This window comes from Blennius ocellaris (genome assembly GCF_963422515.1).
Source record: "Blennius ocellaris genome assembly, chromosome: 20".
Lineage (NCBI taxonomy): Eukaryota > Metazoa > Chordata > Actinopteri > Blenniiformes > Blenniidae > Blennius > Blennius ocellaris.
Window position 1 is genome coordinate 19,920,909 of NC_137669.1, and position 20,169 is coordinate 19,941,077.

The window sequence follows — 20,169 nt, forward strand, 5'->3', positions numbered from 1 at the left end:
TTTTATTTAGCTTTAGATAGAAAATCGACCATGAAGTATGATAACGGAACTTTCGCGGCTCGTCGAAATCAAAACAGACACTTGACTTATTTTCTGTACTTGAACCCAGGGAGCGTTAAAAAACAAGACATACCAGTTGAGCTTTGTTTTTGTTCTTGTTCAGGGCGCGGCGGTTCACCGCTCAATGCGCTTGTGCGCGCTCCCGAGCCTGGCGCGAGCGCGCCGTGCGCACTTTCAAACGCAGCTCCTCTCTTTGCTGTGTTTTCATCTCTCTGGCTTTAATAGCATTTGTTAGCAGAAAGATGAGGAGGGTTAATAAACACACGATTAAACAAAAGTATCCACTCGTGTCTTTAGTTTTATAAGATGCAGAAATGTCATTGAAGGAACTTTCGGTTTCGTTCTCATAACCTTTGCGATTCGTTTTCACCCAGCAACACTCGCATTGAATTATCGTTGGTTCACAAGCAGCTCCACGCCTCTCTTGGCTCATTTGTTTCCTGCTTCTTGAGCTTTCAGTCGCAGAGACTGAGGGGAGCGGTTTTTTTTTAATTCTCATGTGAGTTTGAACTTCACATGAGAATAAAGGCTGTGAAGTTTAAACTCACATGAGAAGACTGAAGAACCCCAAAGAGCTCCAGATGGAGCTCTTCGTGGTTCTCTTTCTGGTGGGAATCCCCAGCGCAGCTCCAGGTAGGCTTCATATTTCTTTCTAAAATATCTTCACTTGTTTACCTGGGGCCGACTTATACGCTGTCTAGACTACATAATCGATGTGTTCCATTCTAGAATATGTTTTTGTAGACCTTCCTTTAATATGTCGAATACAATACAGGTTGGTTGTTTCTTTCATCTAATCAGTTTTCCATCAACGCCTGACTCATTTGCATGTTATTGTCATGTAGGAAAGAACCACCATTTTGTAATGTTCCGATACTCCTAAACGCAAATAACTAATATCAACCAATCACACCGTAGCAACTCTGTGTATCCAGGCAGATGAGCTGCTGAAGTTCAACGCCAGCATGAGAAGGAAGAACAGAACTCTTTGAGGGGACATTGGCGTGAAACAGGCTGCTCTGAGGAATTTAGAAACTGCTGTACACACACACACCTTTCTCTCGGGTTTGAAGAGAATTGCCTGAAAACAAAACAGAAACTATCCAAAGACAATGCTTTTTTGAAGCCAGAGGTCCAAGGAGAAAGAACAGACTCACTGAAGGTGACAGAAAAACAGTAGTAACTCAAATGACCTCTGGTTTTAACGGAAGACTATAGAAAATAATCTTTGAGCACAAAATGTGTGTTAATTTGAAGTTGGTTGGGCAACAGCAGCAGAAGACCTTCACATCATGAATGTTCAGCTGGTAAATGTGGAGTCACTGTCTGATGTTGAATCTGACACCAAGAATTACGGCAGTTCATGGTGATATGGAAATTGCATTGTTCTGACATCACAGGGCTGCTGACTGCTTTTGAACATGTTTTACAAAAGATTCCTTTGTTTTTTAATATCTTAGTCTATTTTGATCGACTCAGAGAGGGTGCTGGTCTTTTCCAGCCGGTTCAGGGGAGAGTGATGGTCCTGGGTTAGATGGATGGTCATGAGGAAGCCAAACCTACGTCACAGACCACTTTGTTTGTTCTTGCGTCCTGAAGGTCCCTAGGCAGTTTAACTTTCCTTAGCTTAGTTAAAACAAGTTTTTTTGTTATATGTACACAATCAAAGCTTACTGATAGTCAATAGTGATGTCACTGGCTAATGTCACTACACTATGATATTTATGCTCTGGAACTGCAATCACTTTCATGCCATTCAAAAATGTGTAGTTCATTTTAAAGATGCAGTTAGATTCATTCTTCTTCTTTTTTTGTATTTGATTGGCTGTCCCCCCAGTGGGTGCTCAATATGTTTCAGAGGGTGCTTGAGCACCGGAGCACCCACAGGGATCGAAGCCTATGAACACTACTGCGTTATGAGGACTGTCACTGTGCACAGAAACGATTGGGAAGTAGCTCACCAAGTAAACTTAACAGTGAGAAAACCTCTGTATTTCACATGTTCTTCCTGTAATTTGTGCTTTTTCAACTTTTTTTGTTTGTAACTCGGGATGCAAGTATCAAGCTGGTTTTTTGTTGATATAAACACACACAACACACACAACATCAGTATTGAAGTCATCTGTCTACTATCTACTGATCACAGGTAGAAACAAAACTGGACAGTTTGTCACTATACTTTCAATTGCTTTGTTCAATGTTGCCTGTTTCAACTTTTTCACAGAGAAGAAGTACATTTGAAACTTCAGCTTCAATTTGAATAGGTCACATGGACAAAGAAGGTGGTTTGGTTGATTTGGTTTTACAACATGATCAGGCGTGTTTAAGCATTTGTGTTTAAGCCAAAGTCGATTATTGCAGGAGGGAATCCAGCCAGAAGGAGTTTGCAGTGTGAGAATATCAGACATCATCACAAACTTCAAGAACTAAAACATCCTAATATTCAAGAGTCTCAAAACCCTGGACTTACTCGTGCTCTCTTGTTGGATCACAAACTCAATACTCGCATCGGTTCATTTAAAGACATTTGATCCAACAGTCTATAAATTCAAGTCTGGCATCAAACTATTTTACCTAAACATTTCATTCATTCCATTCATTTTCACAGCATTTTTAGTATTATTTGTTTATTATGTATGCATGTAAATATTGTTCAATAACTTAAAGTGTGATTTTTAATGTGGACTTTTAACACTTTTCTTCCAGCGCTTCACACTCTGAAGTATTTCTACACTGGATCCTCTCAAGTACCAAACTTTCCAGAGTTTGTGGCTGTTGGTTTGGTTGATGATATTGTGGTTGAGCATTACGACACCAACACCAGGAGATTTGAGCCCAAACAGGACTGGATCCAGAAAGTCACAAAAGATGATTCACGGTACTGGGAGGAGGAAACTAACGCAGCTCTGGTAATTCAGCATTCATTCAAAGGACACATTGAAACCTTGAAGCAGCGTTTCAACCAAACTGGAGGTTTGTTTAAACTTTCTTTTATTTTTAATGATACAATCATAAAAATCCTCACGTTAACACAAATGTTGCTGGTTCTATTACAAAATCCACACTGTTGGAACTTTTGTATTGTTTCTCTTTTTATTAGTCCACAAAGTCTCTCAATGAATTGTTTCAGCTCTAAATGTTGTTGGAGAAATAACGTCCTGTGTCATTTTTCCATAGAAACAAACAATATATAATGAGAAATGTGAGAGCTGCTTTGTTAAAATAAAAGCATTATCTATGTCGAGTTTGCACATTCTCCCTGCCGCAGTAGGTTTTTCTTCCAACAATCAAAACAAGTTGTTGTTAGGAAGTCATTCCACCAGAATGAACCAGGAGCTCGTTCAGGGCTCGGTTCTTAATGAGCAGCACCAAAGAACCGGTTCTTTTTCCACGGAGCCGCATCCTTGCGTACCTCCAAAACGTGATACGTCACTAATTTCACCAATTTGGTTTCGCTGACGGTCCTCATGGAAGAATGAGGAGACGGACTGTATTCATTGGTTTGGTCCGGGTCGCTCCATCTCGTCTATCCGGAACCTCAGATACAGACTAAAGAGACAGAATAGATTGAGTCTCCTCGTCACCCTATTGGTGGTTTTTCACGTCCGTCTTGTTTTATTCCAGAGCCCCGGAGTTGCCAGAGAGAGAGAGAAAAAAAAAAACGTGTGAATGAGCTTGGGGCTTAGGGTAATGTGTCTGCATAACCCTCAAAAAGTAGGTAGTTGTGCTCCTGGGTCTCACACTCAGGCTGCTGATTGTGGACAGGAAGGAGATCAATATGTCACGTGAAATCTCTTGATGCTGCTCATATTGATTCTGAGTCAGCATTGGCAGCCTGCCGCTCACTTTGAATAGTCTGACGAGTCCGATGCTGCTGCTGTGGGATCGTCTGCAGCTGTTCTCATGAGACAGAAAGAGATGAAGACAGGAGGAAAACACATCAGCTTCATTATTCTGCACCACTAAAAGCACAATGACTCCCAGTGTCTGCTGACAATTCAGCTCAGCACTTGAAACAAACACTAGATCCACTGGAAATCCACTTTTTCTCCAACTGGAATTAGTGAGACTTCTTCACACACGTCCTCCAGATTGTAGAAGATCAAGCAACAGAGAGCCGTTTAGTCAGATTCAGTGTTTGTTCAGCAGCTTTCTGTGATCAAACATTGCTGCTGTTGCTATGAAGCTGGATTCCTTACCTTCATCATCATCATCAATAAGCATTTTACAAACATCTCGGCGCCACACTGCAGGTTAGCATGTGACGGTAGCATCTATTAGCCACAGTGGCATCAGTTTACGCTCAGTTTGTCACATAAACACAAAAGTCAAAAAATGGCAGAAGAAATAAGATTTTCTGTCAGATCACAGCTTGCTTTGGGTTAAAACCCTTTCAAACAGAAAACCTCCAAAGAAAGATAAAATGAAGTCGTCTTTCTGACATTTACTATAAATACACGTGGCAGTTTGTTAATATGCAAACACCTTATGTATTTGTGAGATCTCACAGTGTTTCTTTGGTGTTGCCTCTCCTCTATATCTTTATTTATTTTATTGCTATTATTTTTTATAGCACTGTATTAATCCTTAATACTTGAAGTATTTTGGCAGTAACCAGTGCTGGGCAAATAGTTATTTATTATTACTATACAATCACAAAATAAAATATCTGTATTTGAGCCTTTTACAGCCGGTTTTGGTCCACGGGCCTCATGTTTGACTGAAGTGAAACAGCGTGGCAACGTGCTGTGGGAGCCTGTCTGCTCATTAATATGCTTTCACAGTGAAAACCTCAGTGTGCACGACCATGTATCCGCTCGTACCAGGTCAGCCAAAATACTGCCTGCGTTTAGTCTGTTCCACCAAGAACCCGGCCCAGTGCAGGACTCTGCTGTGAAGGTGGAGACTTGTGGCGTTGGTGTGTTTGTGTCAATTAAAGAAAGAGAAAAAAATTAAAGAAGAGAGAAATTAGAAGGACCGGCAGCGAGGATTTAGGAAGGGTGGCACACCACTCCTAAATGAATGTAGAGGAAACCGTGTGTGACATGACAGATGAATGTTTTGGGTGTGACTCTGGTTTTAATCATGTCTATTTCTGTCTTTCTTTTCTGAGGTGTTCATGTTTTCCAGAGGATGTATGGTTGTGAATGGGATGATGAAACTGATGAAGTGAAGGGATTTGATCAGCTCGGTTATGATGGAGAAGATTTCCTATCTTTTGACCTGGAGACAGTGACGTACGTCGCTCCAGTACCACAGGCTGTCCCCACCAAATACAAGTGGGACAATAACAAAGACGGGTTGGCTTATAATAAAAATTACTTCACCAAAGAATGTCCTGAGTGGCTGAAGAAGTACGTGAACTATGGGAAGAACTCACTGATGAGAAAAGGTAAAATCACACGAGCTGCTGCACTTTAGTTTTTCTCTTCCTCTTGTGTTTCTCTCTCACCTGTCGACTCAATATCCACCTGCTGTTTTCTCTTCCTGTGCTTTCATTTTTCTTCCTGCTCTGCCTCTCAGCTTTTCCTCTCGTCTCTCCATCTTGACTTCCTCCTTTAACGCTGCATTCTTTCCTTCGTCACATATTACAAGGCACATTTATTGTCAGCTGTAGTGAATTCCGTATCAGGTCCATGACATGAGAGAGAAACTGATGTTCTCCAGCAGCTGAGAACCAAATAGAGTGTGTGTTGTTTCTTCCTGGTTGTTCTCCAGAGCTTCCCTCAGTGTCTCTCCTCCAGAAGACTCCCTCCTCTCCGGTCACCTGCCACGCCACAGGTTTCTACCCCAACAGAGCCGACTTGTTCTGGAAGAAAGACGAGGAGGAGCTCCATGAGGACGTGGACAGAGGAGAGATCCTCCCCAACCATGATGGAACCTTCCAGATGAGCATTGAACTGGATCTTTCATTGGTCAAAGCTGAAGACTGGGGGAGGTACAGCTGTGTGTTTCATCTGGCTGGAGTTAAAGAGGACGTCCTCAAACCACTGGACAAACGTCAAATCCTGACCAACTACAATGGTGAGAGACACATTCAGTCTTTTTTCTCTTGAAACACGCTTTGACTGTCACACATCTTCTAAACCTTCACAGAGAAACAAAAGTTTATGTTGTTTTGATTCAATGAAATCCTCCGATTTAGAAGAGCTGAAGTGACGTGTGTGTGTGTGTGTGTGTGTGTGTGTGTGTGTGTGTGTGTGTGTGTGTGTGTGTGTGTGTGTGTGTGTGTGTGTGTGTGTGTGTGTGTGTGTGTGTGTGTGTGCGTGCGTGCGTGCGTGCGTGCGTGCGTGTCTGCAGAGTTTCCCATTGGAGCTGTTGTTGGAGGTGTTATTGCTGCTCTTCTGGTCGTCGTGGCAGGAATCATCGGATTCTTCATCTGGAGAAAAAACAACGATGGTAAAGAAGAAACCTTCATTCACTTTTTGGATTTTGATGCCATTCTTTGATGAGAGATTTTCAGTTGTCATGGTGACACATCAGGTTTAGTTTGAGTCGTCCAGACTGGACCGGAAACTCAGTATTAGTGTCAAAAACACTCCACGCTGCCGTCAGCAGACTCTCCCTGTTCACAGAGGAAGAGACACAACAGAAAGAGTCGATCAGACTGAATCCATCACATTTTATTGAATTATTCCACTGATTTCAACACAGCAGCTCAGAATAATGTGGAAATTTTGTGAAAATCAAGTCCAAATCTAACCTTTGTCGTCTTTAAAAAACACACTATGGAATCTAAAGAATTGAACCGTGGAGGTTTGTTTGTGCTGTGACCACTGCACCACTGTGTCGCCTCACTGAGCCATTAGATCTTTGATCTCATCCAACATCAAAAGTGAGCTGATAGCGACAATCAACTCTGAACCTGAGTGTTCTCATGTCATCATTTTAGACCAAATAAATCTTCAGCTGTTTGTTTTCACATCTTATGAAGGATTTGATTCTCTATTCTGAAGATGTTGCAGGTGATAGAAGTTTTTGAAATCAAATGAAAGTCTGTAAAATTTCAGGAAGTAGATAAGCAGCTCAGTGACGCCTGTCGACCTCGGCTTTGTTGCTGTGGAGTCAAACCTCCTTGAATGTTGAACATTTCTGATGTCACAAAGTTCACAGAGCAAATGTCAGAGTTGAAGTGACAATCAGTTGATGTTTTTCATGCTGGACTTCCAGATAAACACTCTTTATTGTTGTTTCTGAGCATAAATTGTAAATCAACTCTTTCTCTTCCTGTTTTTCAGGGTTCAAACGCACTAACAGTGAGTACTTTACTATTTACTTCCAGTCAGGAGGCGTCAATGTGATTTTCTGTTACTTTATGTTGTTTCTGCCTTTAAGTTCAATTAATGGTTTGTAACATGTTTCATGTGTTTGCATTGTTTTGATTATGTTGTATTTTCTGTCACTGTGGTGTCATTTTTTTTACTCTGGATGTTCTTCTTGAATGATTTTGTAATGTTACTTTGAGGTTTGAAATTCAACACAAACATCTTGACAGAAACGACTGGCAGCACATTTTTCTCCTTGACTCATGAAACATTGTTTTTCAGCCTCTGAAACTTCCTCTTTGTCAGGAGAAGATCCAGCCCTATTCAAAGTGAGTCCATCTTGTGAACAGAAGTCATAATCAAGCCTGTTTAATCAGTGGAACTCTAAACCTGACATGTCATTAGTGTGATGTTTGACTTGAAGACTTTGGACACATTTCTCTCTGCTTGATCTACTGTCTTCACAGAAAAATGGATTCAAAGGTGAAACGTGGATTGTAATCCAACTAACTGATGTATTATTTGTCTTTATTTGTCTTGACAGAGCACTGGCGAGAAGCAAGGCATGTTAAAACCCACTGGATGAGCAAGAGGCTCCCACTCTTTCCGTTTCATGGATAAAAAGCTGAAACAATTTATTTTAATGTTTGAGATTCATCAGTTTGACACTGCTCTCCATGATTCTACGTTCTTCATCTGTGTGTATTCACTTTGGTTTTGTGGGAACGTTGTCGCAGGTTGTGGGTGTTTCAGTGAACTGGCTTCAATGTAATTTTCCATTTTCTGTACATGTTGAGCAGTTAGGCAGTATCACAATTGGATTTTTTTTTTTTTTTAACACATGACTTTTGCTACACTTCTACCTTCTGAGGCAGGGGTGGCCAACCCTGGTCCTCGAGAGCCGCAGTCCTGCATGTTTTAGATGTTTCCCTGCTCAAACACACCTGTTGTCATGATGAGGCTCTGCAGAAAGCTTGACAAGGAGCCACTAATTGCTGTCAGCTGTATTGATGTGAGGAGACATCTAAAACGTGTAGGACTGCGGCTCTCGAGGACCAGGGTTGGCCACCCCTGTTCTGAGGGATTCAAAGGTGAAAATCCTGGATTTTAGGCCAGCCCTGAGCTCAGGCTCACAGGCACCTTCATTCAGGCAGTCCACCAACGCTGAGACGATTCCGGTGAAAGTCACAGTATGCATACATTCATGGTAACTTACATTGAAAGCAAAGCAATTGGGTATTAAATCAATTTAATCATCTATGAGGCCATAGCATTTCTATAATTGCAGCAAGACAATATAAATGAAAATCCAGTGGGCTGCTGTAACAACGAGGGACAAGTTTACCCAAAGACCAGTTTGTGAAACACTGCATTAGGGCTCGAGTAATTATTGGTGAATGTGGTATTTCTAAGAGGATGTGTTATATTATCACACTTTGACATACATTATCATTGGTAGTGTATCAAACAGTTTATTTGAAAATATGTGTTCATTGTTTCTCGAGTCGAAACTTTTCTACACCCTGCCCTGCAATGTGGCGTATGCTCAAAATCACTGACGCATAGCACCACCTGCCCTGTAGACCTGAAGCTGTACCTACTGAGGTACAGGGCAGCAGAGTAGTGGGCAGCCAGAATGAAGGAGTCTGTTAGCCTGAGGTCAGGGCAGAAAACCCAAGTTTACAACTTTGAATCCTTCAGATTGCAGAAGTGTTAGCAAAAGTCACCTGCAACAAAAAACAACAAAAAAATAAATAAAAAACTGCCAATTGTGAAACTGCTGAACTCGAAAATGGTAAGTTGTCTGTATTTTCAGGATTTGAAGCTGAAATCAGACTTTTCAATTACAAATACGTTTTTACATGTAATGCAGTTATGCCAATCAGTGTAACTCTTGCACTGGTGGTTTCAAAAGAACACAATGGATTCTTTTGAGTTTGTTCCTCTCAGGACACCGTAATGCTGAGACTTCGCGCTTTATGAGCCACTATTTCCTCAGATTGTTTTGTCTTGCAAGTTTAGGTTGTTTTGGGATGTCATATATATATATATATATACACACACACACACATATATATACACACACATATATATATATATATACACACACACATATATATATATATATACACACACACACACACACATATATATATATATATATATATATATATATATATATATATATATATATATATATATATATATATATGACAAACCATATTTTGTATTGGTTTAATGAGGTGTTTTGCTCTTTCTTTTGTATACAATTGTGTGTATTTGAATAAAGTTCAGCATAATCCAAACTTCCTGTGTCTTCTTTAGTGTTGACATGGCACAATACTGAGCTGAGATATTTTCTGACATGATGAAGTTCATCTACATTTTTTCTCAGATTTCCGAAGGGGGAATTTGATTTTTTAACGTGAGGAAATAATCAACAACCTTTTTTTTTTTTTTTTAAATCATGAAGCTTATTTGTTGAATTAATAAAAAAAAGTATACATATTTAAAGTTGCATCCAGATGTTTATTTCAAAAATGTTCTTATTTTTTAAACTTGTTTTCAACATGTGTTGATGCTGCACACGTCCAGTTCTGATGCCGCTTTTTTTCTTTTCCTGTGACTAAAACCTGATGACCTGGAATCTGCCTGGCAACTGATGACCAGTCAGTATTTGCTCACAGGAAGCGTCTTCTTGACAAGACCGGTGCGGAGCAAAAGATGTTGGAAATAATAAATAACAAATAACATTTGGAAACAAATAATAAATGGAGCATCAGGTGTCTGCCTTTGAATAAAGTTTTCGGGTGAAATACAAAATCTTGATGGAAATTATATTGTTATTATGTGATTGGAGCTTTTCTTTTGAGCTTCATTCACACCGCTCACATGTTTTCGTTTTCCTGCTTCATTCATACAAGGATCAGTAATGTGATGTTTTGGGAGGACTAACTCATGCGGGCTGATGCTGTTGTTTAGCTGTGTGGGCAGATGTTTTGGAGTGAGAAAGTCCTGTAGTACAAAACTACTGTTTCAGATTGTCTAGTTTAGCCAATGTTTTATTTGGTGGAAAGAAAAAAAAACTCCTCAGTTTCTTATAATCCATGTTGTATCTTTGTCGGAGTACAATGATGTCAAACAGCCCGGAGGCCCACAAGGTGTAAAAAAAAAAAAAATTACAAAGAAGACATCGAGGGTTTTTTCTTATTTTAAAAAAATCAGCTGTTTATACACTTCAATTTCCAGTGAGTCAATGGGAATGGATCTCATTGACGATGTACTGCAAACATTAGAGACAAACTGTGAGGCTGAATCTGTAAAATCATATATTGGCACAAATATATTTGGACATTTCCCGTATTTTCCTTGGGGGAGGCATTGTAAAAATGACATACTATTTTAATTGTGCTCGTTTTTCTTCAAAATGTCCAACTTGTTTAGGTTTTGTAAGAAAAATATATTGTTTTAAACAAAGGGGTTGTTTGAAAATTAGTATTCACGGGTTATTATTCTGTTATTAGATCTGTCCCACACGAGATCAAATAGATCTGGAGTAACATGACTTTATTACTTCTTGTTCGTGTCTTCTTGTGCTCGGCACTTGATTGTTGCTCTTGTGAGTTGTATGCCCACCTCTTCCTGTCCTAATGTCCCCTGCAAATACACTACATCACCACATGTCAAATTACTGTCACCAAGTGTCCGAATAATGCAACAACACCCTGCAGGCAGTGGACATAGACATAAATGGCTCCTGCACCTCACCACACAGTAATAATAATAATAATAATAATAATAATAATAATAATAATAATAATAATAATAATAATAATAATAATAATAATACCCCTACTACTACTACTACTACTACTACTAATAATAATAATGTTATTATTATAATCATTTTGTATATGAATCCATAGACACATTGGCATTGAATGTAACTTGCTTTTCAATAATGTATTTTTAATATCTTAAGTTAACTGATTTTTTTTTATGACGTCGTCATGACATGTCAGTGGCAAGTCCACCAATGAACGACCACGTTACTGGTCGTCCACGAACCTCTGAGCCAATCAGAGGCATTGTTGCTGTTCAGACTTTAGCGGGTACACTTAGACCTCGAGTCGATAACGTAGCGAAACAGATAAGCTTTGTTTTTGTACACAAATAATCCATTGGCGCAGAATATCCGCTTTTTCAAAGAGGAATCGTGTTGGTGAGTCCAGGTAGTTATGTAATAAAAGTCAACGCGCCGGATTTAAAGTGACCTGGTTGTTCTGCCCACTAAGAAAAGTCCTGGCGCTAACTAGCTGCGCAATGCTAACGTTAGCTAAGTAAAAGCGGTGCTCTTTGTCAAACAGTTTGTAAAACAAGCGGTCAGTTTTGTTTTCAGCGAACATTCACTCCCAAGCGTAAGCGTGCATCTTGTCCGTGGTTCTCGGTGTAGAACACGTCTCCATGTTCAGATGCAGTATCTGTTCGTTTCTTAAGTTTTTAGTTTGCTTTGCGTTTGACGTCTTCTGTTTATTCTGTGAGTGAAGCTTCAAACTTGCAATCTCACGGTGTCAAAACTGTAAAACGCACCATCCAGGTACAACGCTGATGTTTCCCTTGACAGATTATAACTGACCGTGACACATCGACGATTCAAAGTCTTTCTACTGACATGGGAAGTACATTTAGTAGAAACGTAGAACCCGTCTGTTGAGTTTCACGGCCATTGCAGTGATCTAAAGCTTGATTAGATTCACAATATCGATTATATTGTATTGTTTTCATGGTTTGAGCGCTTTGCTTTCTTCATCATCATGTAATGTTAAAATAAAATTTGGCTGCACAAGTTTGAAGCCAGACTGAAATACATTTTACACACTCGGACCACATCGATATGTCAAAATCAGAGTTGATTTCTATCACCTCCCAAAGAGGTCGGGTGACTCCAGATGTTGTTTGTCCACTTAGAGGTTATTTCACATGGAAGTGTATCAGCTCAAAGAAGCTCTCACAAGATTGGTACACTTTACTGTAGCTACTGAATGACACTCACTGAGTGTAGTCCAGCTTCAGTAAGATCACGGGTATGATGCTCTTCTGGTTGTTACAAGTGGACATTTGTAATCTCCAATCACTTTGGACAGTTTTTATTTCTTGTTTGTTTTCAAAGTTATTAGACGGTTGTGTATCAAAATCTCAGTATATCTGAGGCTTCTCTAATACTCAGGTGACCCCTCTGGTGTGAATTGTTTATAAGGCTGAAAGAATACTAATGAAAGCACAGTGTTATTCATGTTTCAACACAACTAAAGAAATATTACTGCAGCGTTATTGATGTTGTAGCAGTGTAGGTAATCACATTGTATTTGAGATTTTATCATCTTGGATTTAGCAAGACAAGTGTGTTGGTTTCATAACCTGCTCTTTGAGTTGTGTTGATCTCCATGTTTGTGTTTCTTAACACCAGAAACAGCCAAAATATTGGAAAGCCCTGGCTCCGACTTCGATGGCGGATAATATCATTATTCTTGAGGATGATGAGGAGAGTCCTCCACCTGCCGCATCTGCGTCTTCTTCTATACCAGGAGCCAAAAAGATTTCTCCCCTTAAAGCTCAGCTGCCAGTCGCCACTCACATTACACAATCCCCTTTTGCTTCAGCCAAGAAGCAGAAGCATGTTTTGCTGGCAGAGAATCAGAGGTTGTTCAGCGAGGTGAGATCACATCAAAAGCTACATCCCTAATACAAATAATTTTTCTCAAACTGTTTAGATGACCACAGTCCCTGTGTGCGAGATGGAAAACCTCCATCACAATGTCCTGCACGTGTTCTTCTTGTTTGTTTTGCACCTTTGGTCCAAGAACCCTGTTAATCCACAAACGGCTGTGTATTTCTTCTTCCTTTGTCCTTCCCTCCAGTTTGTGGACCACTGCTCTGCTCTCACGAAGGATTGCCCTGAGGTGTTGACTTTCCTCCAAAACAAGCATGACAAGGCCTGTCCTGAGTTCCTGTCATCTGTGGAGTTCAGGAACACCCTTGGACGATGTTTGACTCGCGCTCAGGCCAACCACTCGAAAACGTTCGTCTACATCAATGAACTGTGCACTGTTCTCAGGCAGCACGGCACCAAGAAGAGGCAAGCCCTCACCAAAGTCCAGCCAGGGTCTTCTACCTCATCTACAAATACTCTGCAAGCTACCTCTGTTTCACTCAAGAGTAAAAAAAAGACTCGAGGTACGACGAACGAGGAGGAAGAGGGGACAAATCCAACGGCGGAACAGGAGAAACCTTCCACCTCAGGAGTGCAGGAGGACACGGGGGAGAATGAAGAGGCTGACAAGAAAGCTAAGAGGGCATCCAAGAAACAGGTGAAATGTTTTTACTGGGTAATTTGATTATGCTTCATGTTCCAAAAGTTGCTTTAGTTTTTTATGATATTAACAGTAAAATGCCAACATGAAAGCATTGCCAGACTCGATTTATTTTTACAAGTTTCTTCTTTATATTCATCCTCTACTGGAAATCGGAAACTCCTTTTTTCCTAAAGCTTCATGTCTGTTCTTAACTTCTTTCAGATAGCGTATCTGGAAAACCTGCTGAAAGTGTACAACGATGAAATCTACCGTCTCCAGCAGGCCGAGCTGAGCCTGGATGAGATGGCAGCTGAGGACTCTTTATACATCCAGGAGCACAAACTTAAACGCAAGGTCAGTTTGACGTTTACCCACTTTGGTAGTTGTCCATATGCATCCAGTTGTTGTGTGACAGCTTTTCACAACTCTCCTCTCTCTCTCTGCTCAATTTGTTTTCCAGATGATGAAAATTTATGAAAAGCTGTGTGACCTCAAGGGCTGCAACACACTAACGGGTCGAGTCATTGAGCAGAAAATTGTGTACACTGGCACGCGTTATCCTGAGATCAACAAAAGAGTGAGCTGCCTCTTAATGGTTTTGTTGTGTTGAGCCGCGGAAAGCAGACCTGTGCAACACTTAGTAAAGTTTTGTGTTAGTGAGGTGCCGAGTGTTGTATGATACACTTAAAGTCTGATGTGTAGAACGAGTTACAACATGATCACGAGGCGACTTCTTACATGTTCTCACCGGCTGCCTTCTTCCTGTCAGATCCAGCGTTACATCAACGGCACTGAGGCCCGGGTCAACCCTCCGGACTACCACGACATCCTCCAGCAGGTGCTGCGTGCAAACGAGCGCCACAACCTGTGCTTGCCAAGGAAACAGCTGAACCAGATCGCTCAGGAGGCCTTCAGGGAGACCGGCAGCCGCATACAGGAGCGGCGCCACCTCGACCTGGTGTACAACTTTGGCTCACATCTCACCGACCACTACAAGATCGGTAAGACTCAGATACCTCGTACGTGTGGAAATGTCTGCTCTGATTGCAAATTTTGGAAAGTCGACTGCTGACTGCAGCTATTCTAAACCCTGGCAGCTCAGAGATCAACTTCACCTTCACAGCTGCACTGCCCTCAGGCCAAAAACACATCGAGGTCAAGTTAAATAATGCCCGAGTAAAAGCACAGCTACTAAAGCATCTGTACTCCGCTTCGTGTTGACTTTGTTGCAGGACTGAAGTTCTGATGCTTGAAATGCTGCAAGTGGCTGCTGGACTGTTTTCACTTTGTAGTTTACAGCATGTTGCAGGTCAGCTAATAAACAAAGGGACTGATCTGATCGGCTTAATTGACCGATCAATTCAGAACAGCGAAAATCAGTCCTAATTTTGTAGCCGATCAGAAAACTGCTATTTTCTGTTTGTGGTCAGAAAACCTTGATTTGTGGTGTATTTATCTCTTGTTCGTAAAGTTTATTAAATAAATATGAAGATGTGATGGAATCATGACAGATTTTCCAGCAAACGTTGGAAGGAAGCAGTTTTTGACCTTGGGGTTGTGTACAGTACAGTGTGTTGGTGTTGTTTGTTGAGTCAGGACTCAGGATTGTAATAATAGTAAATTAAACTGTGATGGCCTGTGGATAAACAGAAAGATAACGTGGACATTTCAGTGAAGAACATTTACATTTTACAGCAGAACAAATGTCTGAAGTGACTTGTCACACTCGTCCTCAAGAAGAAAACCGAAATCGTTCTATTTTATTTACATGGTAATTGTTTTCTGAGAAATTGTTAGAATTTATCATTTTTATGGAGATGTATTTTTCTAAGCTCGTTTGACGCATATTTGATGCTCTGTTTTTGTTCTCTTAGTTGATGTATCTTTAAATGTCATTTTCCAAAAAAGAGAAGTCAGTAGATTACATAAGATGAGAGAATGTGTTTTTTTTTATATTATGTTACACTCGCCAATCCCTTCACATTCATCCCATCACTCATCTCTTTGTCACCAACCTCGCTATGATTTCCCTTTCCCTTTGCCGACGTAAAGCCACTGATCCAGCGCTGTCCAACACGACTCTGATGCACAAGCTGCGATCAAACCGAGAGGTGGCCATGTCCCGGCTGGAGGAGGTCATATACAAGTTTGCCATCAAGCAGGAAGACACAGAGGAGCAGGAGAGGTCCAGACGACAAGAGAAAGACAGCAAAGAGGTACAAGAAGGGAAACCCCCACAGACCCTCCGTGTTATACAGCTTTAAGTTTTCATGTACGGGAATGGAAGCGTGTGCTGTTAACAGTCTTTGTTACAGCTACATAAATTGTTTAATGTAAGAATATGTAGTGAAACTATACCTGTAATGATTTAGGCAATATGTGAACACTTCCTGTTGCAGCCAGTGGAACCAGTGCTCTCAGAAATGTGTCGTAAACTAAAACAGACCTAAACGCTTGTTTTTGGGGTTTTTTTTAACTTCTGTTTGACTTTACTGCCAACTTGTTTTCAGGTCCGTAAAATGGAAAGCGAAGGGGTGAATGGAAAGGAGGAGGACGATGAAGAGGATGAGGATGAGGACGAAGACGATGAATCATCAGATCCAGACATAGAAGAGGAGATCGAGGCCAGCACTCAGCAGGACGGACCAGGTCAGCTTTTTCAAGCATGTTATGATTTTTACTTCATCTCCACTAAGCTCAATTTGTTTAAATAAGCTTATTCACAGAATTCCACTGCACATTAAAACACAGTTTTAAGTTCCTGACTGTTCCCAGGAACCTGCCCAACACTTTCATGTAAAAAATACTCTCAAAGCTTTCAATCCAGCTCCCAGTGAGTTTATTTTGAAGCTCAGAGTAAAAAAAAAAAGGAAAGTTGTGGCTGTTGTTAATCTATCCTGGTGTGCTGGAAGTGAACGTCTGTCCCTCCTCAGATCTGAGTTGTGATGAGATTACAAGCAGTCAATTAAGAATTGGTGCTTTAATTGAATGGTTCTTCTCTCAGATGACGACAACGAGGAAGACGAGAGCAACGAGGCGGAGTCGGCGCGTGGCGGCACCGACAAGGACGACCAGACTGACGATCAGACAGGAAGCCTCTCTGCAGACGAAGAGGAGCAGGTCACCAGCGTGCCCAGTCCGCTTTCTGAAGAAGCCCACGTCTCGCCGCTGTCCGACGTCGCCTCCCCCAGAGAAAGCCCGAGCCAATCGGAGACGGCGCTCCCCGCCGACCAGGAGACTCTGTCGAACGGCGACGCCGCAGGATCAGAGCAGCACGCGGACTCGTCCAATCACATCGTGGTGAAGCACAGGGGCACTGCTCAAGTCGCCGAGGCCGCCACAGACGCTCCGTCCCCGCCAGCCAACGGGCAGCCCTCGACCTCGCCGCCTTCAGTCACCAGGGAGGAGTGTGACACGCAGACGTCTAACGGCAAGCCGTCGCCGCCGTCCAGCCCGAGAACGACGAGGAGCCAGAAGAGGAAGAGGGAGCAAAGTCTGTCAAAGTCCTCCCAAGTTTCAGTGGCCACAATCATCCACGACATGTAAGTAATCCTTCCACAAAGACGTTGCTTGTTCTTTTTCAAAAGGTTTGAAAGGCTTTACCTGGTTGCTTCGGTAACATTTGTGCTTTTTCCTTCGTGACATGTTCACGCAAACGGCCTCGACAGACCATCGAAAACTACATGTATTTAACCCAAACCCTCCATGTTTGTCGATTAGACTTTTGTAACTGTTCTCTGGGTTGTGCAAAGAGAAAATATTAACTTTAAGGAGCTTTAAACAGACATGTTTGGTGCACAATTGTGTATTTTCTCATTTTCTGCATGACAGTCCTTGTGTTGTGAGTCCTTGATGAGGTTTGTTGAGCTGGTTGGTCTTCCTCACCTGCTGGGTTCTTCTGCTCCTCAGTGACTCCGACATCCCACTGGACATGGGCGTCTTCTCCTGCAGCTCTCCACACGAGGTGGAGTCCTCTCGAGCCGACACGCCCACCCAGGACCTGGTCAGCAGCTCGCAGCCGTTTCCCTGTGCCAAAAAAATGAAGGTGAGCAAACGCTAATATCTTTACACAAAATATCGACCCCCATATAGGTCCTTTAGCTCCTACATGCTCCAGTGTTTCAAACTAAAGTGAAACTGTGTTGAAGTAAGCAGGTGAGATGTTTCATGTTTCAAACATGAGAAAACCAATTTTAATGGGGAAAAACTTCAGCAGAAGCAAAGCTGCAGGTGGAAAACCTGCGTCTGCACCGAGCTGCTCAGGAGAGAATAAAAAGCGACGGTCTGAGTAGACGTGGCGCTCATATTGTTAAAACACAGATAAATGGACTCTGCTGACGCGTTGATGACGTCCTCACTGCTTTTGTCTCCAGGTCAGCGTGGCGACCCAGTGCGACCCGGAGGAGATCATCGTCCTGTCAGACTCAGAATAAACTCCTGCGCCAATGAACTCTGAATGCTCCAGAGCGCCCTCGTCTGGTGGCCCTGATCACCAAGAACTCCAAACAGAATTACGGCGTTGAGTTTTCTTTCGGGGTCATTCAGACGTGGTCAAACGAGGGGAAACGGGCAGTCATCCGGCAGCTCAGACGCGGCGCCGCGAGCTCCAGTGTGAGCTCTGAACTTCACTCAGTGTGTTTTCCAGGAGAGACTCGGCACCTGAAGAGACTCGCGTCCCCGGGAGACGACTCTCTGTCTTGCAGAGACTGGGCAAGAGGAGGGAGCGTCCGCTCACCACCAGTTTACATTTTGATATAATACGGATTGTTTTTTTTTTTTCCTTTTACAAAGAGATGCAATGCTTTATTCGTGCTGGTATTTAAGATGAGGTATTGAGCCGTGTGTAGTTTTAATATTAATGAGAGCTCGGTGAGACAGTACCCATGTAATTCTACCATCTTTAAATGATTACCTTTTCAAACCAGTCCTGTTACCAGGTTGAACCCTCAGTACTCATCTGGATTAATTACATCCTATCCTCAGAAGAGATTGAACCAATTACATGCTGCACATGAATCTGGCTGTGGAGCTTTTTGTCTCCATTATTCAGATATGTTTCCCATTTTTGAACAATAATTGACTTGACAAAGTTACGTTTCCCCATTTTTTTTTTTTTTTGCTCCGTTGGTGTGACTACTGACTGGCTGCTTCTAATGTACGATGACCGTGGTGGTGTACGGGTCTTTTCTGCCTGAGCCATTCAACAATCATTTCCTCTTGAATAAATAAGATGGGAGTTTCTGCAGCGCCCTGGGCAGGAGTTAACTTTGCTGCAATCTGTCTGTGCTCACAAAGGTGGTCAGTTTCTGTGAATTCTTTTTAAAATGAGAAAATAAAAAGTACATTTTACTAAAGTCTCTGCAGTTGGGTATTACTACATGTGCTGGATTGGTTTTCGTCACCAATTAACATTCAATTCATGTTTCTGGACTGTGGGAGAATATGCAAACAAGTCCGGGCCGGACTTGCGTCTCTCATTTTCTTCCTGCGTGGCAATATTTTCAATTTAAAGTAGCTGTCCTTCCTTATTAACCACCCTTCTGTGAACTACAGTGACAAATACATACTGAAGGCAGGAGTTTTCACCAAATAATTTATTAATCCATCAGTTTGATACATGGCAGAGGTGAATAACGATGTGCTATAGTTTGTTACACTGTTTGTACCACTCAGGATTTACAGATGTCATTTTTCCATTGAACAATCATCTGGTCTGTCAGGATGTCGTGTACAAAAATAACTAAAATGCTTTCATCACGTTTTAAGCACCAACTTCCAAAAGTCTTTTTTTTTTTTTTTTCCGTCACACAGGAATGTTGATTTCTCTCTCAAACTTTGTAGAAATGCAGGTGAAACATTTCAACTCCCGATGGCTTCCCCTCGGCCAGCTGGACGCGTTTCACGCATTAACGTTGATTAAATCAAAACAGCAGGTAAAGATTCTCTATTTAACTCTAAAAGGGTCACGTTATGCAAAATTTAGTTTCCCAATAGCAATATGCATCCGCATACCTGGGAATGATGCCCCAGAAGTGACGCCCCTGGTTTGTTTCAGTTTTTAAAAAGTCTGCTCTGCTCTGGCACATGGCACCACGAGAGGAAGTACTTCCTCCTCTTCCGGAGATGGGCACGTGTGGGCGGAGCCAGTCCAGCTCACACAGACACAGGAGATTCTGAATGCAGCTCCTATGACCCACTATTGGGAATCAAGGAAAAGCTGGATTTGGTGCAGTGAACTTGGAACACAACATTTTTGGACCAATGAGGTCGATGTTAAAGTGTTGAGAATCTGTGTGATATGACCAGATATGGACGAGATTCAATCAATACCATCTTCTCCTGAAAAGTACTAAATTAATTCCCTGCACGTGCTCCTCTGATTCTGATTCCTCACCTACCTGCTCGTGCCAATGCTATGAGGTGGTTGGCACATTTCAAACTTCATACTTTACTACCGCATGGAATCATCATGACGCTCTCACACACTTTAT

At 41.8% G+C, this 20,169-nt stretch overlaps 2 protein-coding genes across 3 annotated transcripts; both read left to right on the forward strand.

Annotated features, from left to right (window-relative positions):
* The first annotated feature begins 488 nt into the window (after positions 1-488).
* On the forward strand, positions 489-8,266 carry LOC308144780 (class I histocompatibility antigen, F10 alpha chain-like). Its single transcript, XM_080515998.1, has 8 exons — positions 489-693; positions 2,767-3,033; positions 5,174-5,452; positions 5,779-6,084; positions 6,361-6,459; positions 7,299-7,316; positions 7,608-7,654; positions 7,870-8,266. Exons 1-8 carry the CDS (start codon positions 609-611, stop codon positions 7,909-7,911), a joined length of 1,143 nt encoding a protein of 380 aa, XP_080372124.1. The 5' UTR covers positions 489-608; the 3' UTR covers positions 7,912-8,266.
* Positions 8,267-11,432: 3,166 nt separating this feature from the next.
* Positions 11,433-19,032, forward strand: daxx (death-domain associated protein). 2 transcript variants are annotated; one of them, XM_080515647.1, is made up of 11 exons: positions 11,433-11,547; positions 12,793-13,038; positions 13,244-13,693; positions 13,901-14,032; positions 14,139-14,255; positions 14,448-14,679; positions 15,731-15,894; positions 16,189-16,327; positions 16,683-17,220; positions 17,588-17,723; positions 18,052-19,032. In XM_080515647.1, the coding sequence occupies exons 2-11, from the start codon at positions 12,832-12,834 to the stop codon at positions 18,109-18,111; spliced, it is 2,175 nt and encodes a 724-aa protein (XP_080371773.1). In that variant the 5' UTR covers positions 11,433-11,547; positions 12,793-12,831; the 3' UTR covers positions 18,112-19,032. The 2 variants fall into 2 exon arrangements, with proteins under 2 accessions (XP_080371773.1, XP_080371774.1); XM_080515648.1 differs by having other exon boundaries at positions 11,481-11,557.
* The last annotated feature ends 1,137 nt before the right edge of the window (positions 19,033-20,169 follow it).